This window comes from Sinocyclocheilus rhinocerous, unplaced genomic scaffold (genome assembly GCF_001515625.1).
Source record: "Sinocyclocheilus rhinocerous isolate Xijiao unplaced genomic scaffold, SAMN03320098_v1.1 scaffold77, whole genome shotgun sequence".
NCBI lineage: Eukaryota > Metazoa > Chordata > Actinopteri > Cypriniformes > Cyprinidae > Sinocyclocheilus > Sinocyclocheilus rhinocerous.
The window spans coordinates 722,820-744,932 of NW_015635045.1; the positions used below are offsets into that span (position 1 = coordinate 722,820).

Here is a 22,113-nt window from a genome sequence, read left to right on the forward strand (position 1 = left end):
GTCATAAGGGTAAATTTTTTGAAATTGAGATTTATAATAAGCTTTCCATTGATGTATGGTTTGTTAGGATATGACAATTTTTGGCCGAGATACAACTATTTGAACATCTGGAATCAGAGGGTGCAAAAAAATCAAAATATTGAGAAAATCACCTTTAAAGCTGTCCAAATGAAGTTCTTAGCAATGTATATTACTAATCAAGAATTACGTTTTGATATATTTACAGTAGGAAATTTACAAAATATCTTCATGGTACACGAATGGTTGCGCTGATGATTTTTGTCATAAAAGAAAAATCGATAATTTTGACCCATAGAGTGTATTGTTGGCTATTGCTGCAAATATACCCATGTGACTTAAGACTGGTTTTGTGGTCCAGTGTCACATATGTGGTTACAGTAAGACTGTAAACTGGACAAGGGAGTCCAGGCTATAAAAGCGTGTTGAGCTCAAGTTTTAGTTACACCATTTGTATGAATTCGGTTAACCTTTTTGGTCTATAAAGTTCTAAAGCTTGTTTTTGAAGTGTAGTACATTTGTACACAATAGTTCAAACGTTTGGTGTCAGTAAGACTTTCTTCTTACAAAATTAATACTTTATGCAAGAATGCATTAAATTGATCAAAAGTGACAATAACAAAATTTGTTATAAAACATTTCTATTTGAAATAAATGCTGTTCTTTTTGACTTGCCATTCATCAAAGAATCTCGAAAAAAAAACGTTCATGATTTTCACAAAAATATTAAGCAGCACAGCATTAAACGATGTTTCCTGAGCACCAAATCAGCATATTAGAATAATTTCTGAAACGTGTTATACTGAATACTGAAGTGCTCTAAAATGCAAATCACATTTTAAAATATATTAAAATACAAATAAATTATTTAAAATATTAAAAGTTATTGTCAATTGTAATATTTCACAATATTACTGTTTTACTTTATTTCTGATCAAATAAATGTAGCCTTGGTGAGTATAAGAAAAATCTTTCAAAAGCATAAAATCTTACCAACCCTAAACTTTTTGAGTTGTCTTGTAATTGTAATAAGTATTTTCACATAAACAGGATACATAATGTGCTTTTAGCTTTTCTTGCAAGTTACATGGTCATTACTTGTCAGCCTTGTGACCTTCTGGACCAAAAATATATAACAAAATATACAGCTATGGTAAAAAAAAATAAAAAATGCTAATGATGATGAGAGTAATGAGAGCAGACCGTTGTGATGAAATTGACAATTCATCAGAGATTTTTCTCACAGCTATTCTTTGAGAGGGCAAGAGTATCTAGCTGCAGGGCTTAACAGCTTGATTCCCAACACATCACAAATCTGTAGCGTAAGATCCAAAAAAGACTAGTAAACTATTAAAATCCACACCCCCCCAGTTCATTAATGCACAAGACAAGATATCTTTGTCTAAATCTGCTGGTCTGAAACTGCTGGGGGTCCAACAGTAACTAGCTGCAGACCCGAGAGAGCCAAGCGTGACAGCAGTTTCAGGCCAGGCCTCAGGCAGCACAAACAACAGAGGTCACGTCAAGCTTGATCCTCTGGATCTTTGAAATGCACAGTGACACTGATGCAATGTTAACTAAGGGCGCCCTCTCCTGGGAAGACAACAAAACCACAACACCACTTACCTACAGAACTTTGAGAAATCTCATGAAACCAAAATACCAAATCAAGTGTTTAATCTTCAGAAAACTAAAAATGGACCAACATTGATGACTTGTCTTATTTGTAAGGCTATACAAATTCTTGGCAAACAAAATGTGAATATCCGCTATCCATATGCCACCTGCTACCGACTAGCAATAACAAGTAAGAAATAATAGTTTTGCCAGGTTATAATGTCAAGCTCTTTAGTCCCATAAGAGATTCTTATTTCAATAGAACATTAATCAACAAGGAAATAAAAACTAGTTTTGTCAAATTTGTGCACAGGGTCTTTCAATGTTCTGGCAAAATGATCATTTTTTAAAAATAATTTTATTTAATTGAACAACTTGTTACCCAGAGCCAATAGGCACAGAAATGAGGTCACGCTCTGAACAAGAATTGCTTGTGATCACTAGGATGTAAGATTGAATAAGTCTGGAATCAAACACGGCACCAGCAAGGAGACATTTTCATTTCAGGGTCATTTTATAGTCGTTGCACTAGTGCAAAATTCAAGGAAGAATAGGTCTGTCATTAAAACCCATTACTGAAGGGTGACATCACTCTACAGGAAAGACCACTCACCCAGAAAAACACTGCATAAGTTATGCTTGCAGAAATGCCTGTTAGATGGAATATAGCATGCATTCTTACACAGAGAAAATTTGATATTTAACTCTTCATACACTTTACCTTCCTTTGAAATAAAAACAAATATCTGTCACTTAAAAGTCAATGTCCGGTTTCTGCAGTTCTCTGTTCATTGCTGATTGAAATGGACCCCTCTTCACCATCTTGGTTTTTGATTGACTGGTCTTTTGAAGAAATAGGCAATCTTGATACTAAAGTGGACAATCTGTGAAGAACAAGATCTGCTGTGGTTTTCAGACTGTGCTGTTAGGGATAAAAATACGGAGAATTAATTAATACATCAAAATAATAATAATGATAATAATAAATCAGCTCAGTGATAGTTACCTGTAGGATATGCAGGCCTTTTAAGGTAAGAACGGCTAGCTCTCTCAGTCCGTCACCATCCAGGTCAAGATAAATCAGCGACAGCAGGGGACTTTTAAAACTCCGTCTCCACAGCAGCTGTAACTTATCTTCAAAAGCTCCCGTTGGTTGGTGAAATTTGTAGCACAGGAGATCCTGTAGATCACAAATGAATGAACACATAATTGTATGCATACAGGTAAGCTGCTTGAATATCAATTTATGTATTTTAAACTCTTTCAATGTGGCATACTTTTGTTCTCTAGCAAGTGTTTCTGTTCTTTAAATCCAGCACTGTACCTGTCCATATGTTCCCAGCAACAACTCATGCTGTCCATCAAAGTCCAGATCAACAACAAGAGCACAGAGAACAGCATCGCACTGGTCGCTTTCTGCCAAGCATAGCTGTCTGCTCAGTCCATACTGCTCCACATCCCTGAACACGCACACATTTATTTTACACTCTACCAGACACATGGTGCAGAACAAGCAACATACTAACCAGCCACTAACCTGTAAACAACAGCCATTTCTATTGAACTGGTCACCAACAGATTGAATGTTTCCCTTTGACTGCCTGTCAGAAAAAAAGATGAATAAAGAGCGTTCAATGACAGTAGTCTGGAGGTCTTACCTGTCATTAATAATCTTGCATAAAAATAAATAACAAAGCTTAAAAATGTTTTTGAACTTTATATTCATCAAAGAATTCCTGAAAAGGTATCATGGTTACCACAAAAATGTTTCTCGAGCAGAAAACAACGATATTAGAACGATTTATGTGATGCTAAAGACTGAAAATACATTTTATGGTGAGCACAAGAGACTTTCAAAAACATGAAAAAATGGTGCCAACCCCAAACTTGTGAACGGTATTATATGTATTTCTGTATGAAGCGCTCAAACTCTAAATTTAAATCTAAAAATGAATTCAGATGCGAGTATTCAAACTCTGTACTCTAGACATGATAGACAAAGGCCTAAATAGTGTCTTTATTTTAAGTATGGTTGATGACTGTGAGCATTCAGTGATAAACTGTATCACTCACTGTTAGTGTCAGGGCTCTGGTGCTGCTGTTTCAAAGGGAACAGCAACACAGTAGAGATGGGACTGTCATGCTGCACACGCCAGTTTTGCAGAATCTCTAATAAGGCAAATGTACAAAGAAAGCCAGAACTTTTATTATCACCATATTACATTTTAAGAAGAAGAGGAAAGTGTGTAAGTGTGTTTCTCACCAGGTCCCTTTTGGTTGACAAGAGAAAGTCCCACAGAACCATTCTGACATCCAAACGCAGTGAGGCGCCGATTTTGATCAATGCTCAAAACATTTAACCATAACACACTGCAATTCAAACAAAAAACATACTAATTACCGTCAAACATCTTACATATCAAGTCTCGTCATCCAAACTTGACACACTCACTTGCTTGGCAACTCCTGCAGTTCAGGAAAGAGTCTTTCTACTGGTTGTTCCTCAAACTGGTGCAAAGACGCATTCTACTATCAGACATTGAAAATGAAATTCCAATCTTTAGTACGGGAGTATAAGAGAAGTACAAATCAAAGCATCAACAATATGAAGCCAATACTCTGACTACATTTTATAGGCTGACCTCTTTGTAAAGATGTATGCGCTGATCATGCCCACTGAGGAGAAACACAGTCTCACTGGATCCATCTCCACAATGCACCCTGCAAATCAAACGTGGACATCAATGCAGTTTCAACTTTCAGAAGTAAAAATAACAAAACAGTGTTTCATCTATTCAAATATTAAATGCCAGCATATAAACCTTGCGGCTTATTTTATACAAACATCAAAAAAACACAATGACATACTCAGTGTGATAAAGCTGGAAGGGGGTGAACTGGAGCTCCAGGTTCAGACAGCTTTCTGTCAACAGGATGGAAGCCTCAGATTATTCAGTATAACATATTAATCTCATTTGTTCCTTTATACCTATAGTCTGTCATTTGAATATCCTTGGCCTCTGATCTAAATAAGTCAAATTTAACATACTAATATAGGTATAACTTAAACTAAACATAATTTGTATATACCTTTTGGTCTCAAAACATGCCAGTGCATCAATTCACCAACTAAAAAAAAGGGATATTTTAAATGACTCACGTGCAATTGACTCTAGGTTAAATTCTGACCCTGGTTCATAATCACAGTAAATGTTAAGGAAAGGAGTTGCTTTATCGCCTGAGTCCTGAGAGAAAAAAAGAGACAGAAAAATATAAACAACAAGAAATACACATTATTTCCCCTGAATTTAAACATTTATGGGCAAAAATGAAAGCGGTTCAGAGCTGAAAAATAAATGTCAGATCTCACGGGTGGGGGAAAAGGAGGGAACGAGGATGATTTTAGATGATTTTTTTCATCTAGCTTGTAATAACTAGTTACTTATATCACTTACTAATGAAACACACCTTAATGAAGGTTATTCCTACGACCATTCCTCTTTTAGGAGCTGATTTGTTGAAGGCGTCAATGGAGACGATTTCGGCATCAACTATATTAACAGAAAAGAGAAAAAAATAGCATTGGACAGCTAAAACAAAAGAGCGTCGAAGCAAACGAACGGGCTGTCACCTGGTATATATGTGAACTGAATCTCTCTGGCCACAGGTCTGATTTTCTTCTGCAGGTCCTGATATCTGAAGCACACTACTTTCCCCTTCAGAGTCGCTGCCAGTAACTCCTGCTCGCCTGCCTGGCAGAGTCCGTATATGTTACTCTGCGAGGGAAAACGACTAAAACTGTCTTCCACAAATGGACACATGCCTTTTATATCCGGTAACATATTACATATAATCACAACCAAAAATAAAAACAGATTCAGTTGGACCTTACTAGACCGTCACGCTAATGACAAAAACACAACATCCGTATGTGGGCGGGTTTGAGAGTAAATTTGCCCAATCATCTGCGTTTTTCACACCGCTTAACAAATCGGAGGTTTCGACATGAGGTTGACGTCATCAGCTGTCGCCGACAATAATATCAACATTGAAGGTTTTTTTTATTTTCGTGTCAAAGTAATATTCCATACCAGTTTGTTTCTTGCTCATTGCTCTTCTATCTAATTCTTTCAGTGGTTGAGGTGCAATAAATTGAAACCAGTGGAAGGCTAATGCTATTGTGCTAATAATTTATTTCTGTTTCCGATTAAGAAGAAAAGTGGCTACTGGGGGCGAAATTACAGTTATAATTATTAACTCATTTACTTTCTTTATTAAACCCTACTTTATCTATACTGTTGTAGAAATGTTTCTGTATGGATAAGAAAAATATGAACTATACCACAAATTCACTAAAACACGATATTTAAATTGGCAGCAATCACAATGAATTACAACTGAATGAAAAACTCTGTCAATCAATCAATCAATCAATCAAGTATCTCGTTTTTAATGCCGCAAGTAAATTTGGGTATAACAACATTATAATTTCCAGTTTGAAAAAAGATACTTATTTTGACAGGCTAAATGCTGAAGTCTAAATTAAATTACATTAAATAGGTAGTATATGATCACAAAGGCATCTAAAAATAAGATTTTGTATTACTAAATATCCAGCATCGTCTGATGTATGATATCCAGAAGGGACAACAATTAGGTTAATTAGATTAGACACCAATTAATTACTATTAAGTCAAGTCAAGTCAAGTCACCTTTATTTATATAGTGCTTTTAACAATACAGATTGTCAAAACAGCTTTATAGTATTAAATAGGAACAGTGTTTCAATAATGCAAAAGGACAATATTAAACACTCATTTTCAGTTAAAGGCTGTTCATCATTGAATTCAGTGATGTCATCATCCAGCTCAGTTCAGTTCAGTATTAACAGACACTATTTTGGTTTTGTTACCCAAATGAATGGAAAGCATAATGAATTATGGGACATATGGTACCCCTACGATCTGATACAAGTAAACTGCAAAAAAAAAAAAGTCATTAAATTTTGCACATTTTCATACAATACTATACACATTCATGTATATATTAATAATTTGTAAAGTTTTGTTTGTTATATCAGCAAAACTTGAACTGAAATAAACTGAAATTAAATTGAAATAAATGGAATAATGAACAGAATCTCCACTAGAGGGCCAGACAAGCTGTCAATCAGTTATTGGGGCCCTCAGCATACAGCCCCACTGACATTAAAATCCTTTTAATCTGTGACCCAAAGTCTGTCCACAATGGTATGTATTGTCCTTATCAGAAAGTAACTGCCTCATCACAACATCTTCCAAAAGAAACACATCTACTACTGCATTAGAAATTGCTCACTAGTTGTTTTTAATGCCTGTATTATTAAGAGATTACAATCACTGGTCTGACAGAGATTAAAGTAGTTGGAAAAAGTTTTGTACACATTATTAGCACATAATGAACGTTGATGAATCTGTTGTCTGATTGTGCATAATATTTTATATATGCATGCTTAACTCACATTGTTCAGAGAGCGTGTGTGTTTGTGTGCGTGTGTCCGGCATGTGCGTTTCTTTGGGGATTAGAACTGTGTGAGTGATTGGTGCTGACAGCGGTCTGTGTATTACTGGCTGGCCTGCAGATTAAGCCGCTCCTTTTTAGATTGACTAATCTGGATTAACTGCTGCAGTGTGCCTGCAATGATGCGACCCACTACCCCTCTCTCTCCCTCCCTCCTTCCCTCTCTCTCTTTCTTTCTTTCTCTCTATCTGTCACCTCATTCACCTTCCTTCACCCCAATCCATCTTCACATTTTTCTTTCCTTTACCTCTGTTTGCGTAGGAACATTTTTTTCATCTATCCAACTCTCCACTCAGATTAAATGTCTGTTGCAGTGTCACTGTGTCGTCTGTGTATTTCTGTGCTAATGTGTTCTGGAGTGTGTGTGTGTGTGTGTGTGTGTGCCTGCCTGCGGATTAGAGTTTAGTCCACTTCCATAATTGCTCTTGTGCCTGCGTAGCTGGTTGTTGCCAGATGGACGGACTGGTCCCCCCACCCCCCCACTGCACCACCCTCCACAAAACTTCCCCTTCTGCAAGCGCACAAGCAGATCCTGAACACATAAACATACAAACATCCTATACTGACACAGAACAACAACAACAACAACAAATTCTCTCTTTTTTACACAAAACAACAACAACCGCTGAAATACTGGCATGTTCTACGGTTTCATAATCTGAACAAATTATTAAAAAATGACAAGAAAACGATACTGATTATTAGTTTGTCACATAAATAAAAAGACAAACGCTTAGCCTAAATAAACAGTTGTTGTTTGTGAATGATATTATCTATCCTCTTTGAATGAATCTGTAATGGATGATAAAGAAATACGATTTATAAAACCTGCTTATACAGCTTTGACATTGTATAAATTGTGTATTTCACCATTCTACTGTCTTATATTTGACAAATATATTTGAGTTTATAAACAATAAAAAAATTTTTAAAACATTATTTTTTATAAATGTATTGCAAAATAATTCTGATCCTGAACAAGAATTGGTTTGCATTTCCTCTTAACATCTGACCGCTCAACCGAGCTGTCTTTCCATCTTATATTTCTTTTTCAAATTCCCTTTAAAAAAAGAAAAATAAATGATTTATTTATGTGGTAAAGTAAGCTGATAGAATCCAAATCAAATCATATCACCAAATGCAGTAGACAATTTTAGTCTCTCATTCTTGTATTCAGTATGCAGATCTTTGGGCAAGATAATACAAGTATATTTTCTACAATATATAAATCTAGTATTTCTGTCATTTAGAAAAAAAGCTAGTCATAATTATTAGGAGAATCTGAAGATTCTTTGTTGCCCTTTGTTCTTTGGCTGTAGAGTTTGTGCTGTACTTAGGATGGATGACATCTACCTCAGTCACAGCCAAATAACCCTGTCTGCACTGTGTCTGTTTTAAGCCAACCTATCACTCAGTTCATCTTGAGTGCCATTTGACGCCTTTCTCTCTCTCTCCTTCTCTCTGTCACTAACATGTTTACACTCAAACACATAATACTTTCAAATAAAACATTCAACTTTCTCTTTCTATAAAATACATTCTTATGAAATTTTCAAATAGCTCCGTTACAGAAATTATGGATCCTTCTTCTGCATCAGAGCTGGTCAACAACCTTCCATATGGCTGCTATCATTTCTTCTTTTATCAGGCCTCCATCACTGGTCAAGAAACATTCATCCTTCTGTCTTTATCTCGTTTTATTCATCATTTATCCACACATATACACATGTGTCTCTCCTCTTATGGACTGATGAGAAATCTCTCTTTCCTCTCTTTATCCGGGGTTAAGGGACTATGATAATTCAGCAGTGTGTGTATGGGTGTGTGTCTAGGTCAAAAAAGAAAGTGTAAAGAGTAGTAGCAAATTTTAGATGTTTTACAAACCATAAATGTGGTGTCAAATATTTTAGTGGTATTATGCTGCTATTATGTTTTGTGTTCAGTCATGAACTTATGATAAAGGATTTTAAGTTAATCACGTAATTGCAATTATTTAACAGATATACCTGATGATAAAAATAAATTATTTCTATTAGGCATGTTGTTATGAAGAAGTGTTAACAGAGGACTTGACAAGAAAATGTCCACAAGAAACATTTAGTTTACATATTAATATCCGGAAACAACAGACACATTCGATTAACGAATGAAATAATTTGTAGGTGTCTTATTTATGAGATTTAAACGACACTTTCGTCTAATATCTGATATTTAAACTATTATAGTATGGCTTTTTAAAGATGGAGAAATTGCGCAGCGCCGACCAATATACGAAGAAAAACATTCAGCTAATTCAAGTGGAACTAATGGTTAATAGCTTGTGCACAATTTGTAAACTTAATAAAATTAATAAAATAGTAATAAAATTAATTTTTATAGCCTTTAATTATTATTAGGGAACGATTTCTGCCCCCCTGAAATTGATATTTAGGTTACTGTGAGGGCCCATTTTTCTAACACATCTAATTTACAGCATGTCACAGGCATTCATTTTTTAATGCTTCAAATGAATCAATTAATGGTTGCTACGGTTCCTACAGCCACATAAACCCAGAGAATATCATAAAAAATAATAGCCTTCTTTTCGATTAAAACCCCTACACAACATTTTAAATATTTATTTTAAATATATTTAAATATGTTTATATCATACCTAAATAGCCGATATTTTTAAAATATCTAAACATTTTAAATATTTTTAATATCTGCGGCATTTTGAGACATCTTTGGCCGGAGCCTTGGAAATGTTTTAAAGGCAGTATTTGCCATATTTCGATCTTCACAATTTTTATCACTATATTGGTTTCAAACTAAAAAAACGAAAGAAATTGTTTAATAGTTTAAACAGAACGTTCGAAAATCGAATTGTTATGTGCCATAACCAGACAACCAGATCCAACCAGACAACCCCTCATAATCTATTGATTTTGCACTTTACCTTGTATTTTAAGTGAAATAAATAAATGTCTATTGTCATACCACGTGTTAAGATACACGTCAAAGGAGAGAGAGAGAGAGAGAGAGAGAGAGAGAGAGAGAGACTTTTAAACCCCTTTTAATTTACACCATTTTTCAAAACATTACAGAGCTAATACACAAAAGCAAAAATAATAAATAAATAAATAAACACAGAACAATTTTACCAATAAAAAACCATATTTCCAAACTCACTCAGTGTCACTAAAGCATCTCTCACACCCCACCTCATTTTGAAAAAAGGTACATTATCAGTTTGTTTGTAATATGCAAATTCAATAGCAACCCTAAATTCTACCAATGATTTAAAAAGAGGCAACAAGTCAACATCTTGACCAGCGTTTTTACATTGATGTGTTTTCAGGATTGCTAACTTGGCGTGTCCCATTAAAAAATTGGCAAGCACACACTGTTCACGCCACGACTGCTTATACTTGCAACCAAAGATAAAAAGGGTATTTGTAAAAGAAAATCCCAATTTCATAATTAGTTTTTCCAAAAGTACAAAAAGTTTTCAGAGATTAGAGAGAGAGAGAGAGAGAGAGAGAGAGAGAGATGCCCCTTGATTAGCTGCTCGGTGTCTTATTGCTCATAGTGTCCCGCTCCTCTCTGGTCCTGCCCAAGGGACACGCGCCTTAACCAACGCCAAAACTCTGACATAGAGTCTAAAACTTGTGCGTATAATAGGCTATTTACTTTTACGATTACCTCACATCAAAAGAGTACGCTTATCTTTGATATTCAGAGCGATATTAATGATCTAAACTTGGGCAAGAGTGTAAGCTTGTTCAAGACACTGAGAAGCGGGAAAGAATCCACAGGTGTTTGAAGAGCCGCGAGACTGAAGGAGCACCGCACGCGCCAGACGCGAGCACAGACACGCGGCATCAGGAGCAGAGCGCGACCCCCGACCCGTAAAAAAAGCGTCACAGAGAAAAAAAAGAGGGAGAGAGAGGGAGGGAGAGAGAGTGTGCGAGAGACGCGGCCGTCCCAAGAATGATGTCCTACATAAAGCAGCCCCATTATGCTGTGAACGGGTTAACACTGTCCGCCTCAGGAATGGACCTGCTCCACACCGCCGTCGGCTACCCAGGTCAGTTCATTCTTATTAATCATTTATAATATGTTTGTGTCAGACATTTGATTCACTTTGGTGGTCAATGAACTTCAAAAAGAGAGGGGAAAAGCAAAACTGAAAGGTAGCACCGTCTTTATTGTTTTATTTCAGATGAGTTGCCCTTTTTTCTTACAATTTAAGCTAACAGTTACGTAAAGTAATATAACCAGTTGATATCCACATTGCTCACGTAGTAACAAACGTAAGCTACCACCCACATTCTAGCAAAATTAACTTTATAAAAGTCGACGTCAAATGTATAGGCTATTTGAAATTCATCTTAAGGGTTATTTGTAAAATGTTAAAGAGCTTTTTGTTTTTGTGTTTTTTTTTCGTAGGCAAAATGTTATATATCCAATTACATTATAGACAATTATGAACGGTTTAAATCCAGCTTTAAAATTCACGCGTTTGGTTTCCTGTTGTTGCAAAAAAAATTTAATGATCAAAATCGTATTGAATGGAGAATAAAAATATAGCTGAGTAGATTCAGAATGTAAATATTAGTAAAGCACTAATTAAAAAATGTGATATGCTAGAAACTATTGTTATATGCTTGTCGTGATGGACGTTAGTCAAAATACAATTATCTATCTATCTATCTATCTATCTATCTATCTATCTATCACTGTTGTATGATGACAATGGATAGTCCAAGTCCCTCCCTCTTTCTCTCACCAACATCAACCATAACTGTTATAAGCTCATATTAAACAATTAAAACTGATACCATCTACATGTAAAAACAAAAGTTTTTTTCTTTTCCTGTGATTAAATGTGCATTCCTTTTTTTCTACTGAAAAACTTAAAGCTGTTTTACTTACTGCTATGTTTTTATAAACAGCCATTCCAAGGAAGCAGCGTCGGGAGCGCACTACTTTTACACGGACCCAGCTGGACATTTTGGAAGCCCTGTTCACCAAAACACGCTACCCAGACATATTCATGAGAGAAGAGGTGGCTCTGAAAATCAACCTTCCCGAGTCCAGAGTTCAGGTGAGACTATCTACCTCACACTGAGACAAACATCTCTCTGACACCTCTCAGACTTCTTTCTAAACACACCTGGGCTAATGCCTGATGTAGAAGATAACTGACTTCAAGTCCAATAAAATACATTTATCCCAGCATCTAACACTCACTTGCTATAATGCAAGTAAACCATACATCTGCAGGTAAATCTGTACAGTGTGTGCATTTGAAGTTGAATCGATTCTAAATAGTTGAGTCTCAAGTGTTGAACATAACTACAAATCTGACAGTCTGTGTTTGTGAGGCCCATTAATGTTGCAGGCCTGAATATCTAGCATGAGATTTGTACAGTATATAAAAGAAACAAGTCCAGTTTGACCCTTAGCGGAATGAGCCAAACTTTTATTTCCACCTTTAACCCCACTCTTATTTTCCTCAGGTTTGGTTCAAGAACCGTCGTGCTAAATGCCGCCAACAGCAACAGCAGAGCAGCGGTCAGCTCAAGCCCCGTCCCCCTAAAAAGAAGTCCTCTCCACTCCCTGAGCTGACCTCTGACCCTGGTGCCAGCTCCTCAGTGGCGGCTGCCCCCGCCCCAGCCGTGCCCCCTAGTGCCAGCACAGGCACAGCACCAGTTTCTGTGTGGAGTCCCACCTCTCTATCCCCCCTTCCTGACCCGTTGTGTGGCTCTGGCACACCCTGCGTGCAGCGCCCCGCTCCTTATCCTATGAGCTATGGTCAGCCCTCCACCTATAGCCAGGGCTACAGCTCCTCTCCTTACTTCAGTGGATTGGATTGCAGCCCGTACCTTTCTCCCATGACCAGCCAGCTATCCGCAAGCGGGGGCGCCCTCTCTCCCCTCACTGTGCCCTCCATGGGTGGCTCGCTCAGCCAGTCACCCTCCCTCTCCTCTCAAGGATACAGCACCTCCTCGCTGGGTTTCAGTTCCATAGACTGCCTGGACTACAAGGACCAGCAGGCCTGGAAGCTCAACTTCAGCACCGTTGACTGCCTCGACCATAAATTCCAGGTGCTGTAGAAGAGAAAATGGGCAAGTGAAGAAAAAGAACAGGAGGGAAGAAGAATGAGGGGAAGGTGGTTGAAGAGTAAATGAAACAAAACTGTTGCTTGAAATGCCGGAGACATTTAGATGATGAACAGGACTGAATCAGCAGGATTCATGTGATCTCAGAGGTGAAAAGGGGTGCCCATTTTGGAACAGGTGAAGACTGTTCCTCTGTAATCCAGACCTGCTCTGTGATTGGCGGAGAGTGAAGGGACTCCTCAAGTATACTGATCAGTCATCATTATTAACCATTTACCTCACACACACATGCAAACACTCACACACAGACATACATTAGAACATATTTCCCAACACTTTGAAGGAAATATCACTAAAACCCAGGCACACACATATCACACAAAGACAAGCACATACGATATATGGAGCGAAACATCTCAGTTTTTCTGCATATATAATTAGCTCTTTATGGGACAAAGTTCTTTCTACTTTTTTCATAAGTTTGGTTTGGTTTGTCTGTACTGGGAGGCATTAGAAGTTTTTTGTGTTGTGCTTTTAGCTCGCTGTTATTTATGTATTGTTAAATTATGTTAACTTATAACAAATAATGTTTTCTGTTAGTTTGAGTTAATCGTTAATAATTAAACTTCATTTAATGGCATTGCATGTATGCTGTTGATATATATTTTCTATTTGGGTGACCTTGTGTTGAAAAAATGTTGGTGTTTACAATTGTTGTTATATTGCTTTGAACGAATACATTCAGATGGGAGCTACATTAAAGGTTTTATTTTCTTCCACATTCTTCCACCATCTTCACCTTGAGTCACTGTGACACACTGGGGTTGGATACACAGGTGGCCCACACAGAGGAGGCATCTGGGGGTCCAGAAGGTTGTTGCGATGGTGTTGTCTGGTAATCGTGTGGCTGTGATGGTGTGGTGTGGCTGGCTCCACCCATGTAGCCGGGTGTGTGGGGTTATTTTAGCCAATGACCCAGAGAACACCTCAATCTCGTTACTGTCGACAGAACACTACCCTAAAGCAATTAAACAGGATTACTGAAGCTCCCTCTCTCTCTCTCCCACCTCCACACCTCTCTGTGCATCTCCTCCTGTTGATTCCAGTTCCCTCTCTGTCTGCTATGACTATTCTATGACTATTCCACCATTCTTTCCTCATCTGTCTCAGTATATTGGTCCCACACTCAGCATTAGAGTTGCAGTCATTTAACCAATTTTTTTAGACAATAACATGTCTAAAAATGTATGAATGTCTTGGTATTAGCTAATACAACAAAATGTCAAATTAAATGCCTTTTGAAACCAGTATAGCACAAAGACACTTGTTAGTTAGGTTTCATTATATTTTCACAGCAGGCAAAATTAAAACATTTAGTGCAAAATACCTAGTTAATGTGATGAACTACACATATGTGAACTTCCAACACTCACAAAAATTACTTAAGATGCTGGTTAAAACTCAAGCTGGCTAGTAAAAGTAAAACAATGTGAGAAACAATATACACTGATGGTCATATAAACATGTAGCCTATATAATACAGTGGCCCCCAGAAGACCAAAAATTTCAGTGTCACTGCATCAGATACAAAATACCAAACCAAGTGGTTTATTTAAAAATAAATTATACTAAACCTTTTTTTTTGTGCGCTCACTCCCTCTTTTTTCTTTATGTACATATACCTGTATGAAGACAGTGAAAGATGTGGAGTTCAGTAACTCTAAACATACTCACAGGCCTTTCTCTCTCTCCTCTGTGCCATCTTTCATGCCGTCTCTCACTTGTTCTCTCTCCATCCACCCCTCCACCCGTCCTGAGTGCTTCATAATCCCACTCTGACCTGAATAAAACCACATTCAGGACAAAGGGTGTGTGTGCAAATGTTTATGTATAGGTCACAAGTGAACATATTTTTTTTAAATCTGAAAAATTAATCATGTGGCATTGTTTTACTTCATACAAACAATTCAGTGTGTGTAAAACACATTTTAAAAAACAATAAGTAAAAACTGTACAGTAGCTATTCGTTCTATTTACCTCACTTTCTTGCCCCTTTAACTTTATATCTGTGTATCTATATACTGTATGTGTATGTATGCATCTATCTATCTATCTATCTATCTATGTAGTCTTCCTCGGTCAACTCTCTTTTCCTCTCCCCCTCCCCCTGTTTCTCCAGATATTAATCTCTCTCTCTGTGACAGATTGTCTGTAGTTCATGCAAGACAAAAGTAGAAGCTGCTGAGCCTTCAAATCTAACAAATCTAACAAATCACACACAACACACTTACAAACACGCACACACATAACCATTACCATTGGAGTGTAGCCCACGAAAAAATGGGGGTGCTGGGGGTGCGGTGTTGCCGGCTATGCAGTATGCACATAACCCACAAACCAGCACGTGGATACATATGATACTTAACCAGACAAATACATTACTTACTCTACCATATTACAGATTCTCTCACACACATAGACCTCAAACTATGCAACTGTAAATACGTTTAATACAGGTTTTGAATTACAGGTGTATGTTAATGTAGTTACTGGTTAACTTACAAGTGGTTCTTTCTAAAAACACCTGGCGATGAGTGACTAGTCAAAAAGAAAGCAAAAACAAAGACGACAAACACATAAGCTCAGATGTCGAACAGTAAAGTTTTACATATAAATTAAGTTTTTCGACTCCCATCTTTTCGAAGGAGTGTACCTGTTATGCGATGCTGCTGTGTATATCGCTGGAAAGAAACAGCTCCCTCTGCTGGCCGTTCTAACGGTGACAATATCACAGAAAACAGTTGGAGGGACGTCTATATCGTTAATGCAAGTTCACATCGTGGTCTAGCCTATGATTTATACCAGCAAACACCTTGTTATTTATGGATCACTATCACTGACATTTTTTCTGTGTTTTAGTTGCTGTGAAAGTCAAATGTGTACATTTAATATATGAGTGAAGATACAGCTGTATGTGCAAGTTCAATAGCTTAAAAACGTTTGTTTTTATGTGTCACCTTTCCGCATCCTCATGATGAGGATATGCAACCTCTCACCGGGCCTTTACTATGCTATGATGAGACTTGAATAAAATGCAGACAGACTTACATTAACCTTTTTTTCTGACCACAGATTCGTTTTATTCTAGGCTACTACTTGAATGTAAACTTACAATTGTTCTAATGTTAAAATACTGCCTTCTATCCTAGTTTAATGTGCAAAAAACTAAAACTAAGCTGACTTAAGCGTGCGTATAAACACTCTGATGCTTTGAAAACACTGCTTCACCAAGAGGAATGCACAAGAATTCCCACAGCAGAATAACCAGTTTCAGTTCCTTATTCATCAATAACGCATTTGCTATTTCAGCTTGTTAAAGAAACAGTTGTTGAATGTACATATTGGTTTGTATATATTAAAAGTATAGGAATCTTGTGTAACAATTATTTCAGCAGGTAGGGAAACAAATAATAAAACATAGTATTAGCATGTATTTCTTTAAATGCTGGAATTTGTTTCTTTAAAATGAGCAGGATTCAACTTTCACCATTTCTTCAATCATTTTTACTGAGCAACATTTAAAAGATACTCTAAGCACTAGATCATAGGACTAGGCCATGATGAATGTGGGTGTGTTTATAAATGACACTGAAAAGTCCATTTGTGTAACATCTATTTATTACCACCAGAATATGAGAAATTTGGAAAATACAAAGATCAGCTTATTTAAATTTACGAATACGAAAAATAAAAGAAGCACAAACATGAGATTACATTGTGTATCACGAATAGAGGGAAGGTGCAAAGTTCTACCCAAACAAAGTGAAAGACTCAGTACTAGAGTACTAAACGTAAAGAATATTTCTTGCTACACTCTGTGACTCTAATGCCGATCTTTAATTTGACAAAACTGGAATTGGAAGAGTGGAAAATGAGAGACAGAAAAAGAGAGAAAGACAAAGAAAGGGAGAGCAGGATGTTAGTCGAACAGTGAGGTTGAATGAGAGGCTGGTTTAGAGCGCCCCCCTGTGGCTGCCTGAAGTTATAACAGGAGGAGCAGGATCGGCTTTCACTACAATATGAAAAAGGAAAAATAAAACGAATTCAAACTGATTCTCTGCGGATTAATCCTTTTTTTCTAAAGAACAATTCATTTATGCATTGTAAAAAAAAGAAAAAGAAAAAAAAAAGACACCATATCGACAATAATAGCAATCATCAATATTACAAGTAACAACTTTTTAACCAATAGATGCTGGTTTGCAGTTGAATACGATTCTGCTTTGCTGATCACATCACCCACAGACACTCACACAGAGAAGAAGTCCGACCCCACACTCACCTCCACTATTAAGGGCCAAGTAAGGATTCAAGCAGGACATGTAAGAACTGGATGGATCGAGGGGGGCAGGAAGGGGAGGGTAAACGAGGTAAGATTAAAAACATATGTGAGTTGGGGGACTGGCGAGGACAGGTTTCAATAAGGTGGGCTGAGGCAGTTTTAGTAGCACCCTGCTATGGAAGTTTCCGCTCCCCTTAAGCAGACTGACCCCAGACATCACCCTGTTTTTCTCTCTGGACAGCGGAGTAAATGTGAGTGCAGTGCGAGACTTCTTCTCTTTACATGCATGTTGAATGTATGGCCCTAAAGCAGGCAGGGGTGGACCTCGTTTACGCTCCAAATGTGAATGTGTGAGTATGTGTATGTATGTATGTATGTGTGTCTGTGTGCATGCATGTGTGTGTGTGATCAGCAGCACCTGTTACATGCACATATAGGTACCCTACGCGTCATTTAGACAGCACTAGCAGACTGAGACACAGTTACTCCCCATCACTGATACTCTAAACTCTACCAAGAAAAGCAGGAGGAGAAAAAGTGGAGAGACAGAAAGAAATAAAAGAGGGCAATATAAAGAAGGGGTGAGTTTAAGCGCGCTCTCCGCGGATGCGGCGTGCCAGCTGGATGTCTTTGGGCATGATGGTGACACGCTTGGCATGGATGGCACACAGGTTAGTGTCTTCAAACAGACCGACCAGGTATGCCTCACTGGCCTCCTGCAAGAATACACACAAAAATCGGTCAGTTAATTAGGCAAAAAACGACAAAATCAAAATTCAACTCTTCAAACAGTAATGTGTGTAAAAAAGTTCAACATTTAAGAAATACAAAAAACAAGACCAAATATATAATATTTTGAATTACATTTTATTTTCGGTTTTCATTTAAATTTTAAAGTGGTAATTTAAGACTTTTTGTCATTTTTTTTTTAGTTTTTGTTTGAATATGTTCATACAGTTTTTTACAAAATTTTAGTTTAAGTATATATAAATTTGTTTATTATAAATAAAGTTTATCAAATCAAAATCAAACTTCAATTAGTGTTGATTTTATTTCCACTAATAAAAATGTATTTTATGGTTTTAGTTTTAGTTAGCTAGAATAACCCCGATACGTACCTGCAGTGCTCCAATGGCGGCGCTCTGGAAACGCAAATCAGTTTTGAAGTCCTGGGCAATCTCTCGAACCAGACGCTGGAATGGCAGCTTACGGATCAGCAGCTCAGTGGACTTCTGATACCGACGAATCTCACGCAAAGCCACAGTACCGGGCCTGCAGACAAGAAAGATGCTTAATGCAGGGGTCCTCGCCACTCTTTCTTTGCTGTGTACAATTACAAGTCTATTGAATATCACCTGTAGCGGTGAGGTTTCTTGACTCCTCCAGTCGAGGGAGCGCTCTTGCGGGCAGCTTTGGTAGCCAGCTGCTTACGAGGAGCTTTTCCTCCGGTGGACTTACGAGCAGTCTGCTTAGTACGGGCCATTGTTAGTCAATATCACCTGAGAGAAAAGAAAACACTGAGTATTTTAGAACACAGTTAAATCATGGTCAGATTATGATATACAAGGCAGGAATGTAAATCCACTCTAGGAATAAGTTAACATGTTTAATAGTGCTTTCTCCTAGCTGTGTAATATGAAGCAGGCAGACTAAGATATAAAAGTGAGTAAATCTCTACTATAAATAGCGTCTCTAATTTTGCACGTCACATTAAACCCAATAAATAAAAGTAACCACTCAGCGTGGACTAAGACAGCCTTTCAACCAATCACAGACGACTGTAAAACAACAATAAAGCAGTGGCCAGTAGAGTTTGAAGAGCGGAATAAACTAGCCAATCACAGGCCGTTCTGCCAGTTGTGAGGGCAGATCAGCCTGTCTAAGTCCCGCCCTAAACCGCAAGATTATGGCTGCAATTTGAACGGCAACTGGAGAGAGTCCGTGCATTGAGGCACAGGGGAGGACGTAAACTTTGAAATAAAATTCAAAATCTAATGCATACAACGCAAAACCCATAACACAATACGGTAGCAGGCATCCTTGGGTAACTAAATAATCGCTTAGAAGGAAAATCTACCGCGAATTTACGCCGTTTGACCGAAGTAAATAGAGACATACGAAAGTGGGACGGATTTCAGTGTCCTCCGACACGAAAAGGAGAGCCTATTTCTCTCGCGTCTCGCCATCGGCTTTCTCATTTTCAGACGATGGGATTTTAACGTTTTAACGCTTAAAATAAACATTATTCTGCAGGAAAGTTTCACAAAGCTGTTGAAAAGTATTTCAGAGAGGAGACAGTGATGCATTGGGGCACTTACCTCAGGTGAACGTGTTTTAATTCGCGCGGTGAAATATGTGCTCGGCTTGTCTGGCAGTGTCAGTATTTACTATCTCACACACAATGGGAGCAGAGCGGCCAGAGCCAAAATGGCCGCGATGTTAAACATTTTCTCCCAGAATGCACCTCAATAAAACTAAACACAAAATTGCCTATTTTTACAGTACCAGTTGCGTTCTGAATTTGCTTTTCCATTAAGAATTTCCTTGGCTTAAAGCCAAATGTAACATAATTGATTAATATTAAGTATTAGAAGTACCGTGTTTCAGATGGGGTTTTACTGCAATCCCTTTGTTTTTCTGTTTGTTCCATGGAGGTCATCAGGTTTAGAGGAGACAGGCTAATGGGTTCATCCACTGCTGGTTATATAATAATAATGATGTTGATTTATTTTATTTTTATTATGGATCTTAAACATTTTTTTCTGTTAATTTGTCAGTTTACTTCTTTACAAAAAATAGCTTTAATTTAACAATGAACCCCTCAATTTAAGGTATTTTAAGTTCATATACTATTATTTTATACAGATACAGAATTGTTTTGTGGCCCTAATGTATCCTTCAGACATCATCTGTTTTTTATGTATCTGAGTGTTGACAATAGATGATCTGAGATCAGTCATACAATGTTTTACTTATTTCAGGCTGACATTCAAAACCACCCTCCAGCCATGCAGGAACTCTATCTTTACCAAAGACTGCATTCCTCTCCCTCACGCTTGCTATCTTTAAGGCTTCATCTCTAATCATCAAAATTTAAACAAAAACTTTTGAAATGTTTTACTTTACATGTAATGAATCTAGAATATATGAAAGTTTCACTTTTTGAAATAATGATATTTCCACGATATTCACATTTTTTTAGATGCACCTGTATATACCTATACAGTCTATGGTATATACCCACACTTAATGGCCGTAAGTGGTGGGCTGCAAGAAATGCCTTACAAATGTAGGTGATGTGAAAGAATTGAAAGAATGTATTAAGGTGTTGCGGTTTCACAGCGATATACTGTTCACTTATATTCTCCAAAACCTAGTTTACATTCTAATCATACATAAACACTATTAAGTGCAGATGTCCACCTCTTATTATTGTGAGATTAATTACAACATGAGATGCCCTCTATGAAGCTTCATGTACAAGGGAAATACAGATAGTAATACTGCTAATTCAGCATTTATATAATACAGTTTTATTGCAACATTTAGTTTATTTTTATATGCCTCATAGTAGTTGCATATGTGTAGAAGCACTCAGCACGCAGTTCTGCATTTAGACTACAAAATATGGCAGGACTGTAATATGATGTAGAGTGTTGAGTGATTGTCTCAAGAGTCTTGAAAGCTTTTAGTTAAGGATCAGGGAGTCTCAGAGCCTAAAAGTGCTTTGAAGTCTTTAATGTGACACTCTCTAATTCATGTATAAATTGGGTAATGCACCAGATGCATTTAAAGATTAGCAATGGTTGCTCGGTAGAAGCAAAGTGGTCTTTTATTTATTTAACTTGTGTGTATATATATATATATATATATACAGCTGCATCTCAAAAAATGTTAATATCGTGAAAAAGTTAATTTTTTTATTAACTTATTTCAAAAAGTGAAACTTTAATATATTCTAGATTCATTACATGTAAAGTAAAACATTTCAAAAGTTTTTTTGCTTTAATTTTGATGATTAGAGCTTACATATATAATACAGTTTTATTGCAGCATTTTTTGTTCCACTTGCTTGTAAGCTTCTCATGGGAATGTCATGGGAATAAGGCTCTTCTAAGGTTCTTCTTGGTACCAGCTGCAGTGCCTTTTACAAACAACAGAGAGCACTGTCCTCCTGATAAAATCAAGCAGACCATCTGATTAGGTAAAGAGGTGGTGGAGAAACGCTAATGGATCCCATCATTAAAACTGCTGTGCTGTTGGAAGAGTCAGATACATCACTGTTTAATTTCTAAAATGTCTCTGAAAAAGCAGCCTTCTCTGTGTCGGATGGACATATTTTCCATATTAGCATGTATTGTATTTTTTCCTCATTTCCTAAACAGATGTTTATGAGTTTTAAGAATATTAGCACACCTCTTATTTGAAACATAATTTATATGTGACCTTAAAGTACTGATGTGTAATTTT

At 37.1% G+C, this 22,113-nt stretch overlaps 3 protein-coding genes across 3 annotated transcripts; 1 reads left to right on the forward strand and 2 right to left on the reverse strand.

Moving 5' to 3' along the window:
* Positions 1 to 1,982: 1,982 nt before the first annotated feature.
* On the reverse strand, positions 1,983 to 5,590 carry kptn (kaptin (actin binding protein)). Its single transcript, XM_016560648.1, has 12 exons — positions 5,267 to 5,590; positions 5,104 to 5,186; positions 4,796 to 4,880; positions 4,504 to 4,558; positions 4,278 to 4,356; positions 4,088 to 4,161; positions 3,899 to 4,005; positions 3,709 to 3,804; positions 3,173 to 3,236; positions 2,960 to 3,095; positions 2,642 to 2,815; positions 1,983 to 2,557 (listed from the first exon to the last, which is right to left on the reverse strand). Exons 1-12 carry the CDS (start codon positions 5,475 to 5,477, stop codon positions 2,396 to 2,398), a joined length of 1,326 nt encoding a protein of 441 aa, XP_016416134.1. The 5' UTR covers positions 5,478 to 5,590; the 3' UTR covers positions 1,983 to 2,395.
* Positions 5,591 to 10,723: 5,133 nt separating this feature from the next.
* LOC107746366 (homeobox protein otx5-like) lies at positions 10,724 to 14,016 on the forward strand. The gene is made up of 3 exons (XM_016560538.1): positions 10,724 to 11,263; positions 12,132 to 12,283; positions 12,699 to 14,016. Exons 1-3 carry the CDS (start codon positions 11,167 to 11,169, stop codon positions 13,293 to 13,295), a joined length of 846 nt encoding a protein of 281 aa, XP_016416024.1. The 5' UTR covers positions 10,724 to 11,166; the 3' UTR covers positions 13,296 to 14,016.
* A 2,945-nt stretch (positions 14,017 to 16,961) lies between these two features.
* Positions 16,962 to 20,075, reverse strand: h3f3c (H3 histone, family 3C). The gene is made up of 4 exons (XM_016560539.1): positions 19,962 to 20,075; positions 18,999 to 19,142; positions 18,762 to 18,915; positions 16,962 to 18,359 (listed from the first exon to the last, which is right to left on the reverse strand). Exons 2-4 carry the CDS (start codon positions 19,124 to 19,126, stop codon positions 18,231 to 18,233), a joined length of 411 nt encoding a protein of 136 aa, XP_016416025.1. The 5' UTR covers positions 19,127 to 19,142; positions 19,962 to 20,075; the 3' UTR covers positions 16,962 to 18,230.
* Positions 20,076 to 22,113: the final 2,038 nt, after the last annotated feature.

Excerpts from the sequence above, each read along its gene's own strand:
- kptn (XM_016560648.1), bottom strand. The coding sequence starts at position 5,477 with ATGTTACCGGATATAAAAGGCATGTGTCCATTTGTGGAAGACAGTTTT. Across the intron at positions 3,237-3,708 it reads CCAGAGCCCTGACACTAACA|GCAGTCAAAGGGAAACATTC; the intron begins GTGAGTGATACA and ends TTTTTCTGACAG. Across the intron at positions 3,096-3,172 it reads GAAATGGCTGTTGTTTACAG|GGATGTGGAGCAGTATGGAC; the intron begins GTTAGTGGCTGG and ends GTGCGTGTTCAG.
- LOC107746366 (XM_016560538.1), top strand. The coding sequence starts at position 11,167 with ATGATGTCCTACATAAAGCAGCCCCATTATGCTGTGAACGGGTTAACA. Across the intron at positions 11,264-12,131 it reads CACCGCCGTCGGCTACCCAG|CCATTCCAAGGAAGCAGCGT; the intron begins GTCAGTTCATTC and ends TTTTATAAACAG. Across the intron at positions 12,284-12,698 it reads TTCCCGAGTCCAGAGTTCAG|GTTTGGTTCAAGAACCGTCG; the intron begins GTGAGACTATCT and ends TATTTTCCTCAG.
- h3f3c (XM_016560539.1), bottom strand. The coding sequence starts at position 19,126 with ATGGCCCGTACTAAGCAGACTGCTCGTAAGTCCACCGGAGGAAAAGCT. Across the intron at positions 18,916-18,998 it reads AAGAAACCTCACCGCTACAG|GCCCGGTACTGTGGCTTTGC; the intron begins GTGATATTCAAT and ends TCTTGTCTGCAG. Across the intron at positions 18,360-18,761 it reads CCGCCATTGGAGCACTGCAG|GAGGCCAGTGAGGCATACCT; the intron begins GTACGTATCGGG and ends GTATTCTTGCAG.